The sequence below is a fragment of the Leptidea sinapis genome, chromosome 31 (assembly GCF_905404315.1).
Source record: "Leptidea sinapis chromosome 31, ilLepSina1.1, whole genome shotgun sequence".
NCBI classification, from domain to species: Eukaryota; Metazoa; Arthropoda; class Insecta; order Lepidoptera; family Pieridae; genus Leptidea; species Leptidea sinapis.
In genome coordinates, this window is record NC_066295.1 from 1296995 (window position 1) to 1316389 (window position 19395).

At 37.7% G+C, this 19395-nt stretch overlaps 1 protein-coding gene across 1 annotated transcript in view; it reads left to right on the forward strand.

Moving 5' to 3' along the window:
* Positions 1-19395, forward strand: part of LOC126974206 (cell cycle control protein 50A) — a 33431-nt gene that overhangs the window by 958 nt on the left and 13078 nt on the right. The window contains exons 3-4 of the mRNA XM_050821659.1: positions 16006-16208; positions 17647-17780. Coding sequence (XP_050677616.1) covers positions 16006-16208; positions 17647-17780 — 337 coding nt within the window. The remainder of the gene's footprint in view (positions 1-16005; positions 16209-17646; positions 17781-19395) is intronic.

A 19395-nucleotide genomic window follows, 5' to 3' on the forward strand; every position in this document is an offset into this window, starting at 1 on the left:
CTCTATTTTTTAACCATGTGTCTAGATTGACCACTGACATAGGCCTCCTCTAGGACCTTCCAGTGCTCTCTCTCCCGTGCTTCTCTACTCCAAACTGGTCCAGCAACCTTCTTTATGTCATCTTCCCACCTTCATATCTGTCGGCCTCTCTTTCTTTTAGCATCTCTCGGGTACCAATGGGTGAGTTTCTGTGACCACTTGTTTGGGCCTCTGATCATATGACCCATCCATTTCCACTTAAGTTTTTTCACAGTTTTTGTTATGGGGATCACCTTTGTATTTTCTCTTATGTCCATTAGTCTTTCTCTGTCCTTTAATTTTATGTCCAATAGGCTGCTCCGCATGGTGTTTTGGCATACTTCCAGTTTTCTCATATTTTTGCTTGTAAGGGCCCAGGTTTGGCATCCAAGGACATACATGGTGTTATGCAGGTGTTTAAAATCTTGCCTTTTTCTAATGCTGGAATCTTCTTACTTTTCATGATCTCCTTCAATGACCAGTAGCATTTCCAAGAGTTACCAATCCTTTTATTGATCTCTTTATCCATTTGGTCCGATGGGGATATTGTCTGGCCTAGATATTCATATTCATCCACATACTCTACGCTTGTACCTCTTAATTCAATTTTTGTCTTTGGTCCATTTGTCATGACTTTTGTTTTATATGTATTCATTGTCAACCCAACTTTTGTGGTTTCCTCATCTAATTGATTAATCATTTCATGTATCTCTGTGGGATTCTCACTCTATAGTACTATGTTGTCTGCAAATCTTAAATGATGTAGATATTCTCCATTTATGATAAGACCTTTTCTTTCCCAGTTAAGATTTCTGAAGATCTGCTCTAATACTGCTGTAAATAGCTTTGGTGACAAAGGGTCCCCCTGCCTAACTCCTTTCTGTATCTCAAATTCTTCACCAATGGATTCCAATTTTATTCTTGCCTTGCTGTTTTTGTATTTTTGCTGTATTATATTAATATATTTTTGTTCTATACCTTGGGTTTTTAGTGCTTGTGCAGGTGCTGTGGTGTTTTAAGGAATCAAACACTTTATTAAAGTCAATAAATGCTACATATATATCTTTCTAAATTCATTATACTTCTCAATAATCTGCTTTAGTGTATGTATATGGTCCACGGTTGAATAGTTTCTTTGGAATCCCACTTGCTCAATAGGCTGGTTTTCTTCAAGCATACTGGTCATGCGTGCTAAGATAATTTTTGAAAATATTTTATATAAGTTAGGCATAAGGCTTATAGGTCTGTAGTTGTTCATCTGCTCCTTGTCTCCTTTTTTATGTAGTAGGGTAATTGTAGTTGTTTTCCATTGCTTTGGTATCTCCTCAGATATTAATATATTATTCAAAATATCCACTACAGAGTCTAATGTGGCCTCTAGAGATGATTTTAATAATTCGTTCGTGATTCTATCCTGGCCTGGAGCCTTCTCATTTTTTTGGGATAACACAGCTTTAACTATCTCTTGTTTCATTATGGGCGGAACATTTTGTACTGTTTTGTTTCCATCATCTTTGGTGAATTTTATTGGATTGTCATCTTTATAGAGCTGTTGATAAAACTCTGATGCAATATTAATTATATTTTTTCTTTTTGTTATAACTTTATTGTTGTTATTTTTTAGTTTTGGAATCCAGGTTAATGAGTCTCATATTTCTCGAAGGGCTTTCTTCACTCCACCTGTTTTTTCTATATGAAATCTGATTCTGTCAGTTCTTATCATGTTTCTGTGTTTTCTTATGTTTTTGTTTATTTCTTTGCTGATGGACGCAATTTCTTTCTTATATGTTTTCCTATCTTCCAGTAGTTTTTTTCTGTTTGTCATAAGTTTCCTTACTTGTTCTCCAATTTTGTCTTTTTTCTGTGTATTTGCTCTAAGTTTATTGCCCAGACTGATAAGCTCATCTTGTAAGGCTTCATATTTCTCCTGTACAGATTTCTTATTAATTAGTTTTTGTAGATTTTATTTTGTTAACTCAATTATTTCTGCTGGTATCTCTTGTTTCAGGAAGTTAGTATGTGTTATAGTTGGTCTACTTTTCTTTGTCCCAATATTAGCAAGTGCTCCATGTACCATTCTATGATTGGTATTGAAATTTATGTGGTTGATTGTTTCAACATCTTGAAAGGTTTTCTGGTCTTTGGTTAATATAAAGTCTATTTCGTTCTTTACTTTCCCACAGGGTGAAATCCATGTCCATTTTCTATTATTTTTTTTCTTATAGTAAGTATTCATTATTTTTAGGTTATTTTGGAGTGCAAAGTTCACTCTTTTCAAGCCTTTCCCCATTATCATTTCTCTTTCCGTTGCAGTAAATGCCCAGACTATTTTCTTCGCCTCTAAATCTTGTACCAATCTGGCCATTGAAATCTCCCATTATTATTAAATTTTTATATGTTTTATTAAGGCATGTTGTTAAGTCCTCATAGAATTTATTTTTTATTTCTTGCTTTGCTAGGTCAGTGGGAGCATATATTTGGACTATTGACCATGGAACTTTGTATGTTCAATACAGCGATTCATTCTGAGAAACCAATGAATTCTATTATGTTGTTTCGATATTGATCCTTTACCATGAAGCCAACTCCGTGTAGTCCTTGCGTTTCTCCTTTGTGGAACAGTAAGTATTTTCCATAATCAATAATCTCTTCACCCATTCTTCTAACTTCTGATAGTTCCAAAATGTCCCGATTTATGCTGTCCAGGGCAGCTTCTAGTTCGAGCAAAGATTCATTGGTTCTGAGCGTGCGGGTATTTAAAAATGCTGTATATAATTTCCTTGATCTTAGAGAGTTTTGGTCTACCTCCCCACGGGGACCAGCCGGGTTGGGGAGTTGAAAAAGTAGTTGTTTGTTTTTACTAAGGTTTGAGTTACTTATTGTCTTGTCAAAATGTGTATTTATTTTTGTTGTTTTTAATTCTGAAGTTGTTGTTTTATTCTTATTTTTCCGGTTTCTTGTGGTTGTTAGATTTTTGGAGAACTACTCCTTGTTGTGCTTGTTGAAGGTATTCCGTTGAATCTGTTAGCTTTAAGTTGTTTGGCGGTCTGTGAGATCAGAGTTATGTTTTTGTTTATATTGAGGTTGTTGTTTGGTGGCGTTCTCAGTGGTGAAGATGTTTTTCCTTTTTTCTTGCCTGTTATCCACATTGTTTTTAACGATAAGTTTGTTATATTTTATAATAGCAAATTTTCCTGCTTCTCTCGCTTCTAACATTTTGGGGAAAAGAAGTTTTCTTTCTTCGATGACTTCTTTGGTAAAATCTTCAGTTATTTTGATAGTTTTCGGAATTGCTTTCTTGTTTTTAAGAAGTTCTAGCTTCCGCCATCCTAACGTTAGGGTTACTTTGACTGGTCGGTGTTTTTTCTCATTTTGGATTTCCTTTCCCAACCTTTCTATATTGCTGATTTCATATTTATCCCATTCCGCAGAGTTTATATTCTTATTTATGTTGTTAGGGGTTTTTAATACCAACTCCATTATTTCGCCACTATTATTTTCACTTTCTTCTATGCCGTTTATTATAATATTGTTTTTCCTACAGTCTGCTTCTAATGTTCAGATTCTAATTTTCACCTTCTCCATTTCGCGTGTTATAGGCTCTAACTTTTTTTTTATTTATTTATTTATATATTTAGAAACAAACAGTCACATACATATTCAGGTTTACAAAGAAATGTTAGTACTGAATTAGACCTACAGTTTCCTTAAAATTAATATTTTATGACAATTAAGACTAAAGTACAGCAGAGAAAAATAAGTTATACAAAATAAAAATAAAAAGAGGCACTAGTAAAAAAAAAATGTTAATAATAAACTAAGATTTACTAAATTACTTACTTACTTATTTACTAAATTATAAAAAAAAAAATGTTGTGGTTAAACAGTTATAATCGTTCAAATCTCACTTTTTCTTAGCACAGTTAGTATATTCTTTTTAAAACTGGACAAGGTTTCTTTAAAAATATCTAAGTCAGCAAGTTTTCCATTAAGAAGTCGACAGGTCCGCCTTATATAACTATTTCCAGCATAGCATGTCCTACTTTTTTTAACTACGAACAAGGGTTTACTTCGACAAGTACGTATATTTCTTTTGGGGACTTGAAAACTAAAGGCCTGTAGTAATAAAGGAGCATCAATGTGGTTATTTACGATTTTATAAAGTAGCATTGCATCAAAAGAGTTTCGGCGATCACTTAATTTGACAACATTGTGAATATAACATGATTCAGCGTAGCTGGAGTACCTAGAATTACTATTATAATCGAGTGACTTTACAAATTTTTTTTGGAGTCTTTCGATTCGGTTGGTATGGATAGTATGGAAAGGATTCCAAACACTACAGGCATACTCGACGTGACTCCGAACGAAACTATTATATAAGATTTTATACGTGGAAGGCCTTTTAAATGGCTTTCCAACTCGTAAAATAAAACCTAACTGTTTATATGCTTTGCTTAACATTTTATCTATGTGAGGCAAAAAACTTAGCTTTGAATCCATGATAACTCCTAAATCACGAATTTGAGTAACTCTAGTCAATTTTTTACTACACAATTTGTAATTGAATATAACTGGTAATCGCTTTCTACTAAAAGTGATGACAAAACACTTATCGGAGTTCAAAAAAAGATGGTTGCTATAACAAAAAGATTCAAAGCTACTCAAATCTACTTGAAGAGAATTACAGTCTTCTAAATTTCTGATAACTCTAAAGATTTTTGTATCGTCAGCATATAAAAGTAAGTTAGAATTTTTTATATAGTCACTAATATCGTTAATATATAATATAAATAGTAATGGTCCCAAATGGGACCCTTGTGGAACTCCAGAAGGAATAGATTTGTAACGCAACGTATAACCACCTAAGACAAAAGCTTGATAACGATTCTCTATGTAGGATTGTATCCAACGAAAAAGATCGCCGTGTATACCAAGTCGATAAAGCTTATGTAATAAGGTCTTATGGCATATTTTGTCAAAAGCTTTAGCAAAATCAGTGTACACAGCGTCTACCTGTGCGTTATCATCCAAAGCATCGAGAATGAGTTCACTAAAACTAATTAAATTTGTGTCAACACTTCGACCTTTATAGAAACCATGTTGATGTGGAGTTATATGACGCCTTACAGCCCATGATAGTTGGTCTGTAACAATTTTTTCTAGTATTTTTCCAAATTGGCATAATTTTGATATAGGCCGATACTTGTCAATAAATTGGCTAATATCTCCTTTTGGTATCGGAGTGACCAGTGCCATTTTCCAAATGGCAGGGACACGGCCTTCCGTAAATGATTTCATAAATAAAATGGTTCTGGTCTATTGTAGAGCGTATTGTATTGTGTACTGTTAAGTTTATTGAATCTGTCTGTTTTTGTAATTGCTCTAACATTTTGTTCCATAAATCTGTCATTTGTTGTTCCATGGTAGGTTTGTTTCTAAACTTCTACCTTTTCGGATGTTTTTTTTTCTGAGCTGGTAACCCGAATTTGACAGCTTGTTTTTTTTTTTTTTTTTATAACTGGCTCCGTCGACTGAATGTCGACGATTCGGCCGTCAAGGTGGAGAGATTTTTTATTTTAATTTAGCTGATTGAAGTATATAAAGAGCTGATTTAAAAGGAAATGATCGGTTGATATAACTGTGGTTTTTTTGTGAACTGAAGAATAGGCAACAAGAGTTTGTACGGTTAGTAATAAACACCCATAACACAACCATATTAACTATCTTGTTAGTATCTAATCTAAGTTTAAGGGAGAAATGTGTAAATGTAAGTGGGAATATGTGCCTATTAGAAGCGTAAAAAGTGAAATTACAATTTAATATTATTGCGGGAGATAAATTTGTAAAGAATCTTTATGAAAGGGGAATGGCATAAAGTAAGAAGAAAAGGGAGTTGATGGGGTGAGGGATATCCTTCGGTAGAAGGTCATATAAAGGAATTGACAATTTAGGGCAATAGAAAAAAAATATGTTCAAGAGTACCTTCCTCAAGGCCACATTCACATATAGAATGGTCCCTTACCCGGATCTTGGCCAAAAATACTGGGGAACAGACAAATCCCAAGCGAAGTCGTATGATGACAGAAGTGAAAAGTTTATTTTGTTTTTTTTTTTGAGGAAAGAACCAGTGCTTGCAGGGGATAGAGGGTTGGATAGAACCATAGAATTTACCTTAAGTTTGTTTTGTGATTTGCCATAACGCATTCCATGAATCAACCAGAAAGTGTTTAGACATAGCGCGTAGATCTCGAGGAAAACAGTAATTAAATTTTAATGTTCCAGACTGAATCGCGTCTTTAGCGCACGAGTCTGCAATTTCATTGCCAGTTATCAATAGATGACTAGGTATCCAAGCTAATGCAACTTCTATTCCCATTATGTGACATCTGTACAGGGATGCCTTTGTTCTTAAATTAATTATGAAGTTGTTTGAAGCTTTGAAAGGATTTTTTGTTAGGTCCAATAGGCAGCTTAATGAGTCAGACAAGATTAAAGCCTTGTTGATCTTACGTGATTCAACATATGACACCGCCTCTGACAGGGCAATTGATTCGCCAGTAAAGATAGAATTCTGCGGGGGACTTTTGTAATTTAAAATTATTCGGAACTAAGGGATCCAAACTGCAGACCCGACCCAGCTATTGTTGGATAATTTGGATGGGTCCGTGTACAACGTCACCCAATCAGACCAATCAGAAGATAGAATAGAATTAAATTTTCTATTGGCTTCAGGGCAGTGTTTAGTAATTCCAAAGTCAAAGAAAATTCTAGTTTGGAAAATGAGAGACTGATATTCTACTTCAAAGACTGGGCATAAGGCTGATTGGTAAATGGGAACTGGAAAGCCTTTAAATTTAGTATAAGAATTAATTAACGGAGGCGGATCTTTGAGACCAATATAAAGAAGTTTGAATAGTTAGAGATAAAGAGTGCAGAATATCAAGAAGGGGGTGTGCGCTAAATTGGATTACGTTAGTTAGGAATCTATCGGCTAGGTACTGACGGCGAAGGTGAAGAGGTGGGTCTACACACTCCTCTTGGAGAGCGTTGACGGGAGAAAATTTCATAGCACCAGTTATGATTCGTAAGCATTTGGACTGGATTTTCTCTAATTTGGACAGGGCTATTTTGCTACACGGCTCAAGTAGAAAGCTACCGTAATCAAAATGACTACGAACGATATCATTGTATAAAAGTTTTTGACAAAATGGGTGGGCACCCCAGCGTACCCCCGAAAGGGCCCTCATAACGTTTACACCCCTCTCACATTTCGTAACAATGTACCGTGGTGAATACCGGAGAGCTTAGAGTCAAGAAAAAGACCTAGGAATTTAACATTATCCTTAAACGGGATTGATTCATCACCTACTGAGAGATTTATGAACGGTATAGTGCGTTTTCGGGAAAAAATAAACGCAGTACATTTGGGAACAGAAAGAGTGAGGTTGTGATCTAAGAGCCTTTGATTCAGATAATATAAAGCAGAATTTAAGCAAGATGATGAATAGTTCTAACATCATTCTCGAACTAAATACTATGCTCTCCTCAATACCTAGCCCCATGGTGGTATTAGGTGATTTTAATTGCCGACACACCATCTGGGGTTCTCATTTTATTGACCCATCTTCCTCGTTCCTCTTAGATCTTTTTGATGACATAAATTTATGTATCCTCAATGATGGATCTGCCACTCGTAGAGTTTCCCCAGCACAAAATATCAGTGTGCCAGACCTTTCTCTTGCATCTCCATCTCTAGTCTCCCTCTTATCTTGGCTAGTGCTACCAAGTTCATTGGGTAGTGACCATTTTCCCATTATTATTTCTTATTCCCATCCATCTCCCCCCTTTTCTCCCTCCCAACCTCTCAAATACCGAGTCGCCAATGCCAATTGGCATCAATTTTCATTGCTTATGGACTCAGAAAGTGACTCTTTTACAGAGATAACAACATCTAATTGTCTCCAGATGTATGAGAAGTTCATATCGTCAATTTTACAAGCTGCTAAAAAATTCTGACCGAAAATTAACTTCTTCCCCTCCTTGGTGGGATGCTGAATGCTCCGCCATGGTCCGCTCGCGAAAAGAAGCTTAGAAAATATTCTCCACATCTTGTAGCATGGTAGATTTTTTTTCCTTTAAACAGATTTCTGCTCGCACATCAAGACTTCTTTCCAAAAAGTAATCCCTTGGGTGGCGTCAATTCTGTGAATCCTTATCTCCTCGTTCCCCCCTTTCCCTCGTTTAGAAAAATATAAAAACGTATCGTAGAGGTTTTGACATGCCGGACATTTCAAACAATGACCCAAACTCTTTTATTAATGACTTCTTTTGCCATCTAGCTCCTCCCTACGTCCCTGAATCTGATTGCCTTTTTACCCCCGATCCGATTTCTACCCTTTCCGACTCAGACAAAATGAACGATCCTTTTTCCTTCTCCGAACTAACATCTGTTCTTGATCACCTTCGTGATTCCTCTCCTGGCGCGGATGGTATACCTTATTCCTTCATTTGTAAATCCTCTACCACTAGCAAAAAAGTACTTCTTAATATTCTCAATTCGTACTGCTCCTCCTGTGTAATCCCGAATTCTTGGAGAACACAAATTATTATACCCATCCTTAAACCTGGCAAGGACCCATTGGTTGCTTCCTCCTATCGTCCCATTGCTTTGTCGTTCTGGCCAAAATTATGGAAAATTTGGTAAAAACAATTTAGAATGGATAATAGAAAATAAAAATCTCCTTTCTAATAACCAATATGGCTTTAGGAAAGGTAAGGGTACGCTGGACAACCTAAGCATCCTTACTTCTGAAATTCGTTTAGCATTTTCTAGAAGCGAGCATGTTGTTGGGGTCTTTCTAGATGTCTCAGCGGCATATGACAACGTTCACCTTCCTCTACTCAGGCAGAAAATACATAGGGTTCGGTGTTAAGTTCTATCCTTTATTATATATATACTTCTGACCTAGGCCTTACTGTTAGCCCATTCTGCAAAATTCTTCAATATGCTGATGATATAGTACTATACTCCATCTCATCTTCTTTTAACTATTCATCATCTTGCTTAAATTCTGCTTTATATTATCTGAATCAATGGCTCTTAGACCACAACCTCACTCTTTCTGTTCCCAAATGTACTGCGGTTATTTTTTCCCGAAAACGCACTATACCGGTCATAAATCTCTCAGGAGGGGTGAGGGAAATAAACAGAAACAAAAGATATATTAGCAGCTCTGGCAGCTACTACATGTAAATCTGGATTATGTATAGGCACAATAATTTGGGAGAATGTCATACATGTATTAATCAGCAGTGCACAACCTGCCCAACCATCATTCCTGTCATCCCGGAGGCAAGAAAAGCCTGAAATCCTAAAATGGGACCCAGGCATGAGCCACGTCTCCGAAATGGCAAGGATAGACAGTTGATATGTCTGGTTGGTTTGAAGTTTGAAATGTCAGCTGTCACTTGTCGGTGCCGGAATTCGACGTAGATTTTTAGGTTAATCCCTATTTTTGTATATACACTTTCGTTTATTTCAAGTAATTCACTTTTGTTAAAGTTTTATTATAATCACTTCACTTTGTTCACTATTGAATGTTAATACTAAAGCACTGACACTTGTTTACGTTTTAGTGTTAGAATGTTGTAACATATAACCTCACATTGTTGGTGTTACAAATCTTCTTTTACTTTGGTAATTTCGAGGAAACATGTAAAACTAATTTAGTGAATCTCTTCACTACACTAATGTACACGTTATAAGAACTACTGAAGTACTACTCAGAGTTGTTATTTATTTTTAAAATGATTAAGTTTACGGAGTGACAAGAGTTCGATGTTTACTGTTGTAATACCGGAAACCGAAAAAAAAACCATAGTGGACAGGCATAGTTCTAATAATTTGACAAAATTGGACCTGCAGTCAAGATGGATAAATCTATTGCAGAGGTTTCCAAGGTTCGAATTGGGGATTTAGATGTCAAGAAATTCAATACGTGGAAGTTTAGAGTTTTCATGGTACTAAAGGGGCTACCAGGGGCAAGCGATGTGTTGGAAGGAAAGAAACCTAGGCCAACACTACTGCCTAATGCTACACCAGAAGACAAGACGAGGTTTGAAAAAGAAGTACAGGAATATGATAAGATCGACAACATAATTTCCGTCCTGTCAAATCTGCAAGATGACGTACTAGAGAAAATGATGCGCTTCAACTACTCAAAAGATATGTGGGATGAGTTACACAGAATATTCGAAGGTTGCGCAGTAGATAGAAGCTATGAGTTGTGCCAAACTTTCTTCTCATACAAAAGAGACACTACGCATGATATGGCAAGTCATACTTTGACGCTCAAGAATTTATGGCATGAACTACACAGAGCACTGGACCTGGAAAAGGATCTACCAGATATTCTGTTAATCTACAAAATTCTTGATACGTTACCGCCGTAATACATTATGTTCAAATCTAGCTGGCTATTGATGACGAAGAAGGAACACACAGTTGATAACCTAACTATCCAGTTATGTTCTCATGAGAAGGTTCTTGTGAAAGCAGAAGAAAACGATGAATGCAGCAGCAATGCTGACGCATTATGGGTGAAAACAGGAAGGAAGGAATTCAGAGCTAACAGCAAAGAAGAAAGCAAGGAAGAGACGCGAAAAGATAAGAAAAGGTGCAATTATTGTGGTCAACGCGGTCACTTTGTAAGGAAATGTGAGAAATGGATAAGTAATGGAAGGCCAAAGAAGTCAAAAAATGACAATAAGAATGTCAACCTGATTATCTTGTCCATAACTGGTAATGAAATAAAAGATACGATAAATTTTTATGTAGATAATGGAGCAACAAATCACGTAACAAATAGAGACAATCTTTTTGTGGAGTTCAACCATTTCAAGAGTAAGCACACAGTATGAGGCTCTAATGGACAAAGAATTCATGCAGTAGGGATTGGTACCATTAGAGCAGAAGCACATGATGGTAAAACAAGTACATCAGATTACCTTAAAGAACGTATGGTACGTACCCACCATAAGTCGAAATCTTTTCTCAGTCCTTGTGGCACATGATATTTCGTATAATAGCACATTTGAGTCAACACCAACAACATGCATATTTAAGGTGAATGGTGTAAAGAGGTTAATTGGAAAGAGAGAAGCACGGTGATCTATATTGCCTAGTAATGAGATGCCTGCAGAAGTAAACCAGTTATCAACACTGAACCTTATACGCAATCGTGGCAATCTTAGACCCCCAAATCGATACAGAGATTTTGTGTGTAATATTTGTCATGCACAGTCAAAATCAGATCGGCCTATAATAGAACCGACCACATACAAGCAAGCAATTGAAAGTGCTGTAGCTGACAAATGGCGTAAAGCAATGGAAAGCGAAATCAACTATTCTTAATGAAAATCAAACATGGGATATGGTAGACTTACCCAAAGATAGGAAAGCGATCGGTTATAAGATCAAGACCAATTCTGATGGCACGGTTGATAAATATAAAGCATGTTTGGTAATAAAAAGTTACTCACAAAAGAAAGGACTGGATTATTATGAGACATTTAGTCCTGTAGCAAAGACGAGTACAATAAGAGCAGTTTTGAGTGTCGCTGCGCAAGAAAATCTAGTTTTGTCACAATTCGACCTTTCGTCCGTGTTTCTATATGTAAAATTAAAAGAAGAGTTTTACATGAAGCCTACTGAAGGCTATAATGATAAATCAGCTAAGGTATGCAAACTCAAAAGGAGTCTATATAGTTTGAAGCAAGCTCCTCGACGTTGGAACCATTGCATTACCGAATACATCTTAAAGATAGGATTAAAGATCAAAAGAAGCGTCTCCTAGAGAGGTTTAACATGCAGAACTGTAAACTACTGTGACACCGATAGTCAAAGACGCTACTTTACAAAAGAAAGAGAAAGAAGCAGCTCCATTCCCTTATAGAGAAACAGTTGGGGCACTTTCTTATTTAGCTGTTGGGACAAGACCAGACATAGCTTACGCTGTGTCTCAAGAAAATTAGACAATCCTAATCCCGAAGATGTGGTGAGAGTGAAGAGAATTTTTCGCTTCACAAAAGGGAACATTGATTATGGTATAGATTTTGATTATGCATCAAAATCTATAGTGATGCAGACCATGGAGGAGATCTTACCACAGGGAAATCTACTTCTGGAATGGTCTGTATATATTCAAAAGGAGCAATCGCCTGTCAAAGCAAGCGGCAAACTACAGTTGCGATTTCCTCCACAGAGGCGGAGATAGTGGCAGCCAGCGAAATGGTCAAAGAGATCATATGGCTAAAGAGAATTCTGAAGTTTATGGTGACTGCGGATGTCTATGCAGAACTTCATCTAGACAGTGAGTCTGCGATATGTTTAGCCCATGACCCACCTTGTGAAAGGCACCAGAATATGAAGCACATTCAGATACAACGTTTCTTTGTACGTGAGTGTGTGACTATAGTAGGCCTTAAGTTCCTTAAAGTAGATGCAGCGAAACAGCTCGCCGACTTTCTAACCAAGCCGCTATTCAAGCCCCAGATAAAAGAGCTGAGCACTCTTATAGGCTTAGCCTAGCCAAAATCGAGACCGGATGTTAAGAAGGTAGTAAGCCTTTAGTCTACGCACCTTCTTTGTAAATGAACGATATAATTGTCAATTGTTTTATGTTTTGACATCTGTCTGAAAGAATTATGTTTCGATTCCGTATTTGTTTCATATTATAAATATATTATACTCGTGTTTACTTCCACTCAGTTCATTATTCGTTAATAACTTTTTGATACTTTATGTCTAGGTTCTGTATTCCTCAGGATGTTTTTCTTTATTGTAAATATAAATAAGAGTACATATGAATTTAGAAAATAATAAACTAATGGTATAACCGACCAACACTTGTTGCCACTTGCCAATCTACATTTTTGATAGTTCCAACAACACCACATTTTCTTTTAAAGAGATACTTCTATAACTATCCTTTGAGGTGTAGTAGAAATTTTATATGTATATTATTGCATATCCAACTGCTGTGTCAATAAACGTTTATATATATATATATTATATATAAACGTTTTATATTATATATATTATATTATATTTTTTATTTACTTGACAAAAGACGTGCTGATATCAGCTTGTTACAGTACATTAATATGGCTCATCTATACAGATCTTCGATCCGATCTGTGCATAATTTTGCATTGGCGTATGGTCTGTCCCAATTGGTTGAGTCGCCAACGCGGCTCCCGGATGTGGATAGCCACATGCCGTCCTTATTGGATCTTCTGCTGACTACACATCCCGATGGTTACCAGGTCTTTGTCGACGCCCCTCTCGGAACGTCGACCATTGCCTGGTCAGGAGTGTAGTGCCTATCCGACGCCAACGTCGCAGACCACCAGCGACCCGCCGCGTTTGGCACTACAAGTCAGCAGATTGGGATAGGATGCGTTCCTTTTTTGCATCCTACCCTTTGCATCCTACCCTTGGTGTAGGGTTTGTTTCCCTTCGGATGATCCTAGTGCCTGCGCCGTTGCAGTAGCCGATGTGATACTACAGGGTATGGATATTTTTATACCAAACTCTGTAGTACCCATCGGTGGCAGATCACAGCCCTGGTTCGATGCGTCTGTTAAAGCAGCACCTGACTGCAAAAAACAGGCGTCTCGAACTTGGGTTGCGGCGCTGGGCACAAAGGATCCGAACTGCACAGTTCTTAAGAGGAAATACAACCGTGCCTCCAGATTTTTTAAACGGCAAATCGCCCGTGCAAAGTCAAAACACGTCGTCAAAATTGGCGAGCAGCTTTCCAGTTACCCGACCGGAACACGCAAGTTCTGGTCGTTGTCGAAAGCTGGTCTTGGTAACTTCAGCCAGCCGTCCATGCCGCCGTTGCACATGAGGAATGACACCCTGGCCCATACGGCAAAAGAGAAAGCCGATCTCTTGTGCACTCTTTTCGCCTCCAACTCGACTCTTGACGACAACGGAAAAACACCGCCGACCATCCCGCGGTGTCAGAGCTCTATGCCTGAAGTACAGTTCAGACAGAAAACTGTTAGGCGAGCTCTGTTTTCGTTGGACGTCAGGAAGTCGAGCGGGCCGGATGGCATTTCTCCAATCGTGCTTAGAACGTGTGCCCCTGAGTTGACGCCGGTGCTAACGCGTTTATTCCGGCACTCTTATTCCAAAGGCGTAGTCCCTGACTCATGGAAGTCAGCCCTTGTCCATCCGATCCAAAAAAAGGAGACAGTTCGGATCCGGCAAACTACAGGCCTATTGCTATTACCTCCCTGCTCTCCAAAATCATGGAGAGCATAATTAGCCGTCAGCTCTTGGTATATCTAGAGGGTCACCAGTTGATCAACGACCGACAATACGGGTTTCGCCATGGTCGGTCGGCAGGTGATCTTCTGGTATTCCTAACACATAGATGGGCAGCGACAATTGAAAGCAAGGGGGAAGGCCTGGCAGTTAGCCTGGATATAGCGAAGGCCTTTGATCGTGTATGGCACAAGGCGCTCCACTCCAAACTTCCATCATTTGGGCTTCCCGAGAGCTTGTGCAAGTGGACCTCCAGCTTCCTCACTGGGCGCAGCATACAGGTCGTTGTCGACGGATATTGCTCGAACCCGAAGCCCGTGAATGCTGGAGTGCCCCAAGGCTGAGTGCTATCTCCCACGCTGTTTCTTCTGCATATCCATGATATGTTGGATACCTCCGACATACATTGTTATGCAGATGACAGCACTGGTGATGCCGTATACACGGGCTATGCTCGGGAAATTGTCAACCAGTGCCGGGAGAAACTTGTGTCTTCTATCGAGTCCTCTCTCGAGAAGGTCGCGGAATGGGGTAAATTGAACCTTGTTCAATTTAACCCCCAGAAGACTCAAGTTTGCGCGTTTACCACAAAAAAAACCCCATTTGTCGTATCACCGCTTTTCGAGAACACTTCTCTTAAAGCCGCGCCTAGTATCGGAAAACTGGGTCTCGAAATCTCGAGCGGTTGCCAATTTCGTGGTCATCTGGAAGGCAAAGCCAAATTGGCTTCAAAGAAACTGGGCATCATTAATAGAGCACGGCAATACTTCAAGCCGGCCCACATACTAGCGCTCTAAAAAGCGGAGGTCCGGCCACACATGGAGTATTGCTGTCATCTCTGGTCTGGCGCACCCCAGTATCAGCTCGATCCATTTGACCGCGTGCAACGCAGAGCAGCTCGAATTGTTGGGGACCCAGTGCTCTGTGAACGGCTGGGATCACTTGGCGTTGCGTAGAGACGTCGCTTCATTGTGTGTCTTCTACCGCATTTATCACGGGGAGTATTCCGAAGAGCTGTTTAACCTGATTCCTGCCGCCGAATTCCACCTTCGCACGACACGCCACAAGTTAGGATATCATCCTCACCATCTGGATGTGTGGCGGTCCTCCACAGTGCGGTTTTCTAGGAGCTTTCTTCCACGTACTACAAAGCTGTGGAATGAGCTTCCTTGTGCGGTGTTTCAGGGACGATACGACATGGGTACCTTCAAAAAAAGCGCGTACACCTTCCTTAAATGCCGGCAACGCTCCTGTGATTCCTCTGGTGTTGCAAGAGATTGTGGGCGGCGGTGATCACTTAACAACAGGTGACCCGTACGCTCGTTTGTCCTCCTATTCCATAAAAAAAAAAAATCTTCTAGTATTGTCACACATTCATATATATTATAATATCTGACCCGACAGACATTGTTCTGTTCATAATAAAAAAAGACTTACGGGTTGAATTTAGTAATAACTAATGCGTTGATTTTAGTAATATCCATTCTTAGCCGCCCTCTTATTCCCTCCGCCCTCGGCGGAAGGAATATTCCTACCCAATTTTTTTTTAGTCTCTACGCTTTATGGTTCCAGATATATTGTGATGAGTCAAAATATATGTGGAAATCTCTTATATATATAGATATATAGTTCATGAATTATTTGTCTAGGTTAAGGAATATGTAATAGATTATACACACTGCATGAAGGAAGATGAAAACATTACATGTGCTGAATATATTAAGCCAAACAACATGGATCCTTGTATATGCAGAATAAATTTCAATTTGACTGAAGATTTCCTTGGTGATGTCTATTTCTACTATGGACTCAGCAATTATTATCAAAATCATCGGCGATATGTGAAGTCACGGTATGTTAACCAATCTAACAACATAATATTAACCATTTATTGCTAACAAACCACAAAAAAAAAGGAAATAACTTGAAAGAATAGATAGCCTTAATCATAATGCATCTAGTTCCAAGAAATGTGACCAAATGGAGTTGGACTGGCTCTATTGTGGCTGTTGTATTTGGTTTTCAGTACTCCCAAGAATGACTGGAGTTGCAGCTTATAGTTGATGATGTATTTATAGTTTATAATATGAATATGACTGAATAAAAACAGCTATAAATAAATAACATAATGTGTTATAAAAAAAAAACATTAGAAAAGGCATAGTGAAAACATACAAGGCATAATCTAACAGTAAATATTAGTTACAGTATTTTTTTTAAATAACAAGACTTAAATGGCTATACCTCTTACACGATTTTATTTAGAATTTTGATCTCATTGCAGCTTTAAGAAACAGTACAAATATGTATTTGATGTTATTTAAATTTTTTTTATTTAATGTTGCTTGAGAAAGGTATTCTGACCGATGAATTCCTGTATGTTTCATGTATCTATCTTATGAAACACAATAGTTAAACAGCTGATAATTTAACTAACAACAGATTGCTCGTAATTGTCAATAACTAAAAACACAATTTAAATACATTCTAACTTCACAAAAGTTTATACATATATTACATATATTTTAAAAATAATGCAATCTAGTAAAATAATATAAGGTTGAACCATAAAATTTATAAGAAGTAAAAACTATAAATAGTACTATTTAATTCCATATTGTAATATCATTTGCATAATCATTAATATTGTAATAAGCCTTCGACATGACGATTTGACTAGGTTTTAACAATATTGAACCCTGATAAGATAATTATAAAAAGTCATACAATTTTTTTTTATGGAATAGGTGGACAAACGAGCGTACGGGTCACCTGGTGTTAAGTGATCACCGCCGCCCACATTCTCTTGCAACACCGGAGGAATCACAAGAGCGTTGCCGGCCTTTAAGGAAGGTGTACGCGCTTTTTTTGAAGGTACCCATGTCGTATCGTCCCGGAAACACCGCACAAGGAAGCACATTCCACAGCTTTGTAGTACGTGGGAGAAAGCTCCTTGAAAACCGCACTGTGGAGGACCGCCGCACATCCAGATGGTGGGGATGATATCCTAACTTGTGGCGTGTCGAGCGAAGATGGAATTCGGCGGCAGGAATCAGGTTAAACAGCTCTTCGGAACACTCCCCGTGATAAATGCAGTAGAAGACACACAATGAAGCGATGTCTCTACGCAACGCCAAGTGATCCAGCCGTTCACAGAGCACTGAGTCCCCGACAATTCGAGCTGCTCTACCTTGCACGCGGTCAAATGGATGGAGCAGGTACTGGGGTGCGCCAGACCAGAGATGACAGCAATACTCCAATACAATTTAATAAATAACTTTATTTTGTAGGGATGATAATCAACTTTTGGGTCGTCTGTCTCTTACTCCATCAACAGACTGCGAGCCATTTTCCTATGCCGAAGAGGATGGAAAGATGAAGCCTGTGGCACCCTGTGGTGCTATTGCTAACTCAATGTTCAATGGTGAATAGTTAATAAAGTGTTGTTTTATTTTATGGTAGTAATGAAATTATTCTTTAAACTGAAATTATATTTCTGATCAGTGGGCCCACCATGAACTGTTATTGCGATTCAATTGACGACCTAAAATGAACTGCTTTGCTATTTCATATCACGACTAATTACACATACACGTAATTTCTACTCAATAAAACCGCTCAAGTCATATCATTTTAGGTTTCGAAACGCAACAGATATGTTTCGAGTAAGAGAGACAGACTTATGCAACGACTGTGCAGCGTCATCTCTTTCTCACACCACGGACCATAGAAAAATTTCTTTCGTTCATTCTTTCATAAGCAATTCAAAGCCATTCAGTTATAGGCACTTCATGATACGAATCCTAGCGATTTAGTTTTGGTACCTAAACTGAACTGAATCGGAATTGAATCGCTAATTAAAAGTTGATGGTAGGTCAAAGGCTAGTTTGGAAACTTGACGTATCTTAAGCGGTAACAGAGTATTTAATGCTTGTTAACATTTTAAAGTACTGTGAGGCGATGATGAACAAATGTATTTTTGTGTCTTTGATATTTCGTTTTCAGTATTCCCAATAATGACTGGAGTTGTAATTAAACATTTTCTCACATGGTTGTCTCAGAGAGAGATGGTTGAGCTTCAAGACTACCATTTGACACAGTCAGTAAGGATTCTGAAATAATCTGTAATAAGCTTATGACTAGCATAAATCCTATAGAAATGATAATCTAATATATAAAATTCTCATGTCGCGGTGTTTGTAGTTAAACTCCTTCAAAACGGCTTGACCGATTCTCATGAAATTTTGAGTGCACATTGGGTAGGTCTGAGAATCGGACAACATCTATTTTTCCTCCCCCTAAATGTTAAGGGTGGTCCACGCCATTTTTTTTTGCCAAATTTTTAAAAATTTGTTTGATTATGAGTCAGCATTAAAAAATACATACAACTTCAAATTTTTACCCATCTACGATCGACAGTTACTTTTGTATCGCGATTTTTTATTTACTATTATTACTATAATAAATTTATTGTTTTTCTATACACTATTTAATTCCTTCTATTGGCATAATTTGAAAATTTGTAGAATTACCTGTTAAATTGCAAAAATCCAGAATCAATATAAGTAATAATATTGGGAGTTTATCTTAAGCTATTTAAAATCTTATGGCGGATTAACACTTAAGATACCTCATAATAGACATAATATGCGTGTAGTGTAAATAAACTTTATAAGAAGTCACTTTTAAAGGATTAAAACTCATGTAATTGGAATTGTGTTTTTACATTAGATTTTGCGTAAAAGTTACATTTTCATTATTATTTTAGCTAACCCGACGTTGCGAGACCTTTCCAGATCACGTTTTCAGGGAGACTGCGATTGAAATGAGTCAAGATAGTATTTGTATAATAATGAAAATGTAACTTTTACGCAAAATCTAATGTAAAACACAGTTACAATTAATTACATGCGTATTAATCCTTTAAAAGTGTTTTATTTAAAGTATTTCGACTGACTGACCCTGACCCTGACTACTAAGCTAGAGGTCCCGGGTTCGAATCCCGGAAGGGACAATCATTTATATGATGAATATGAATG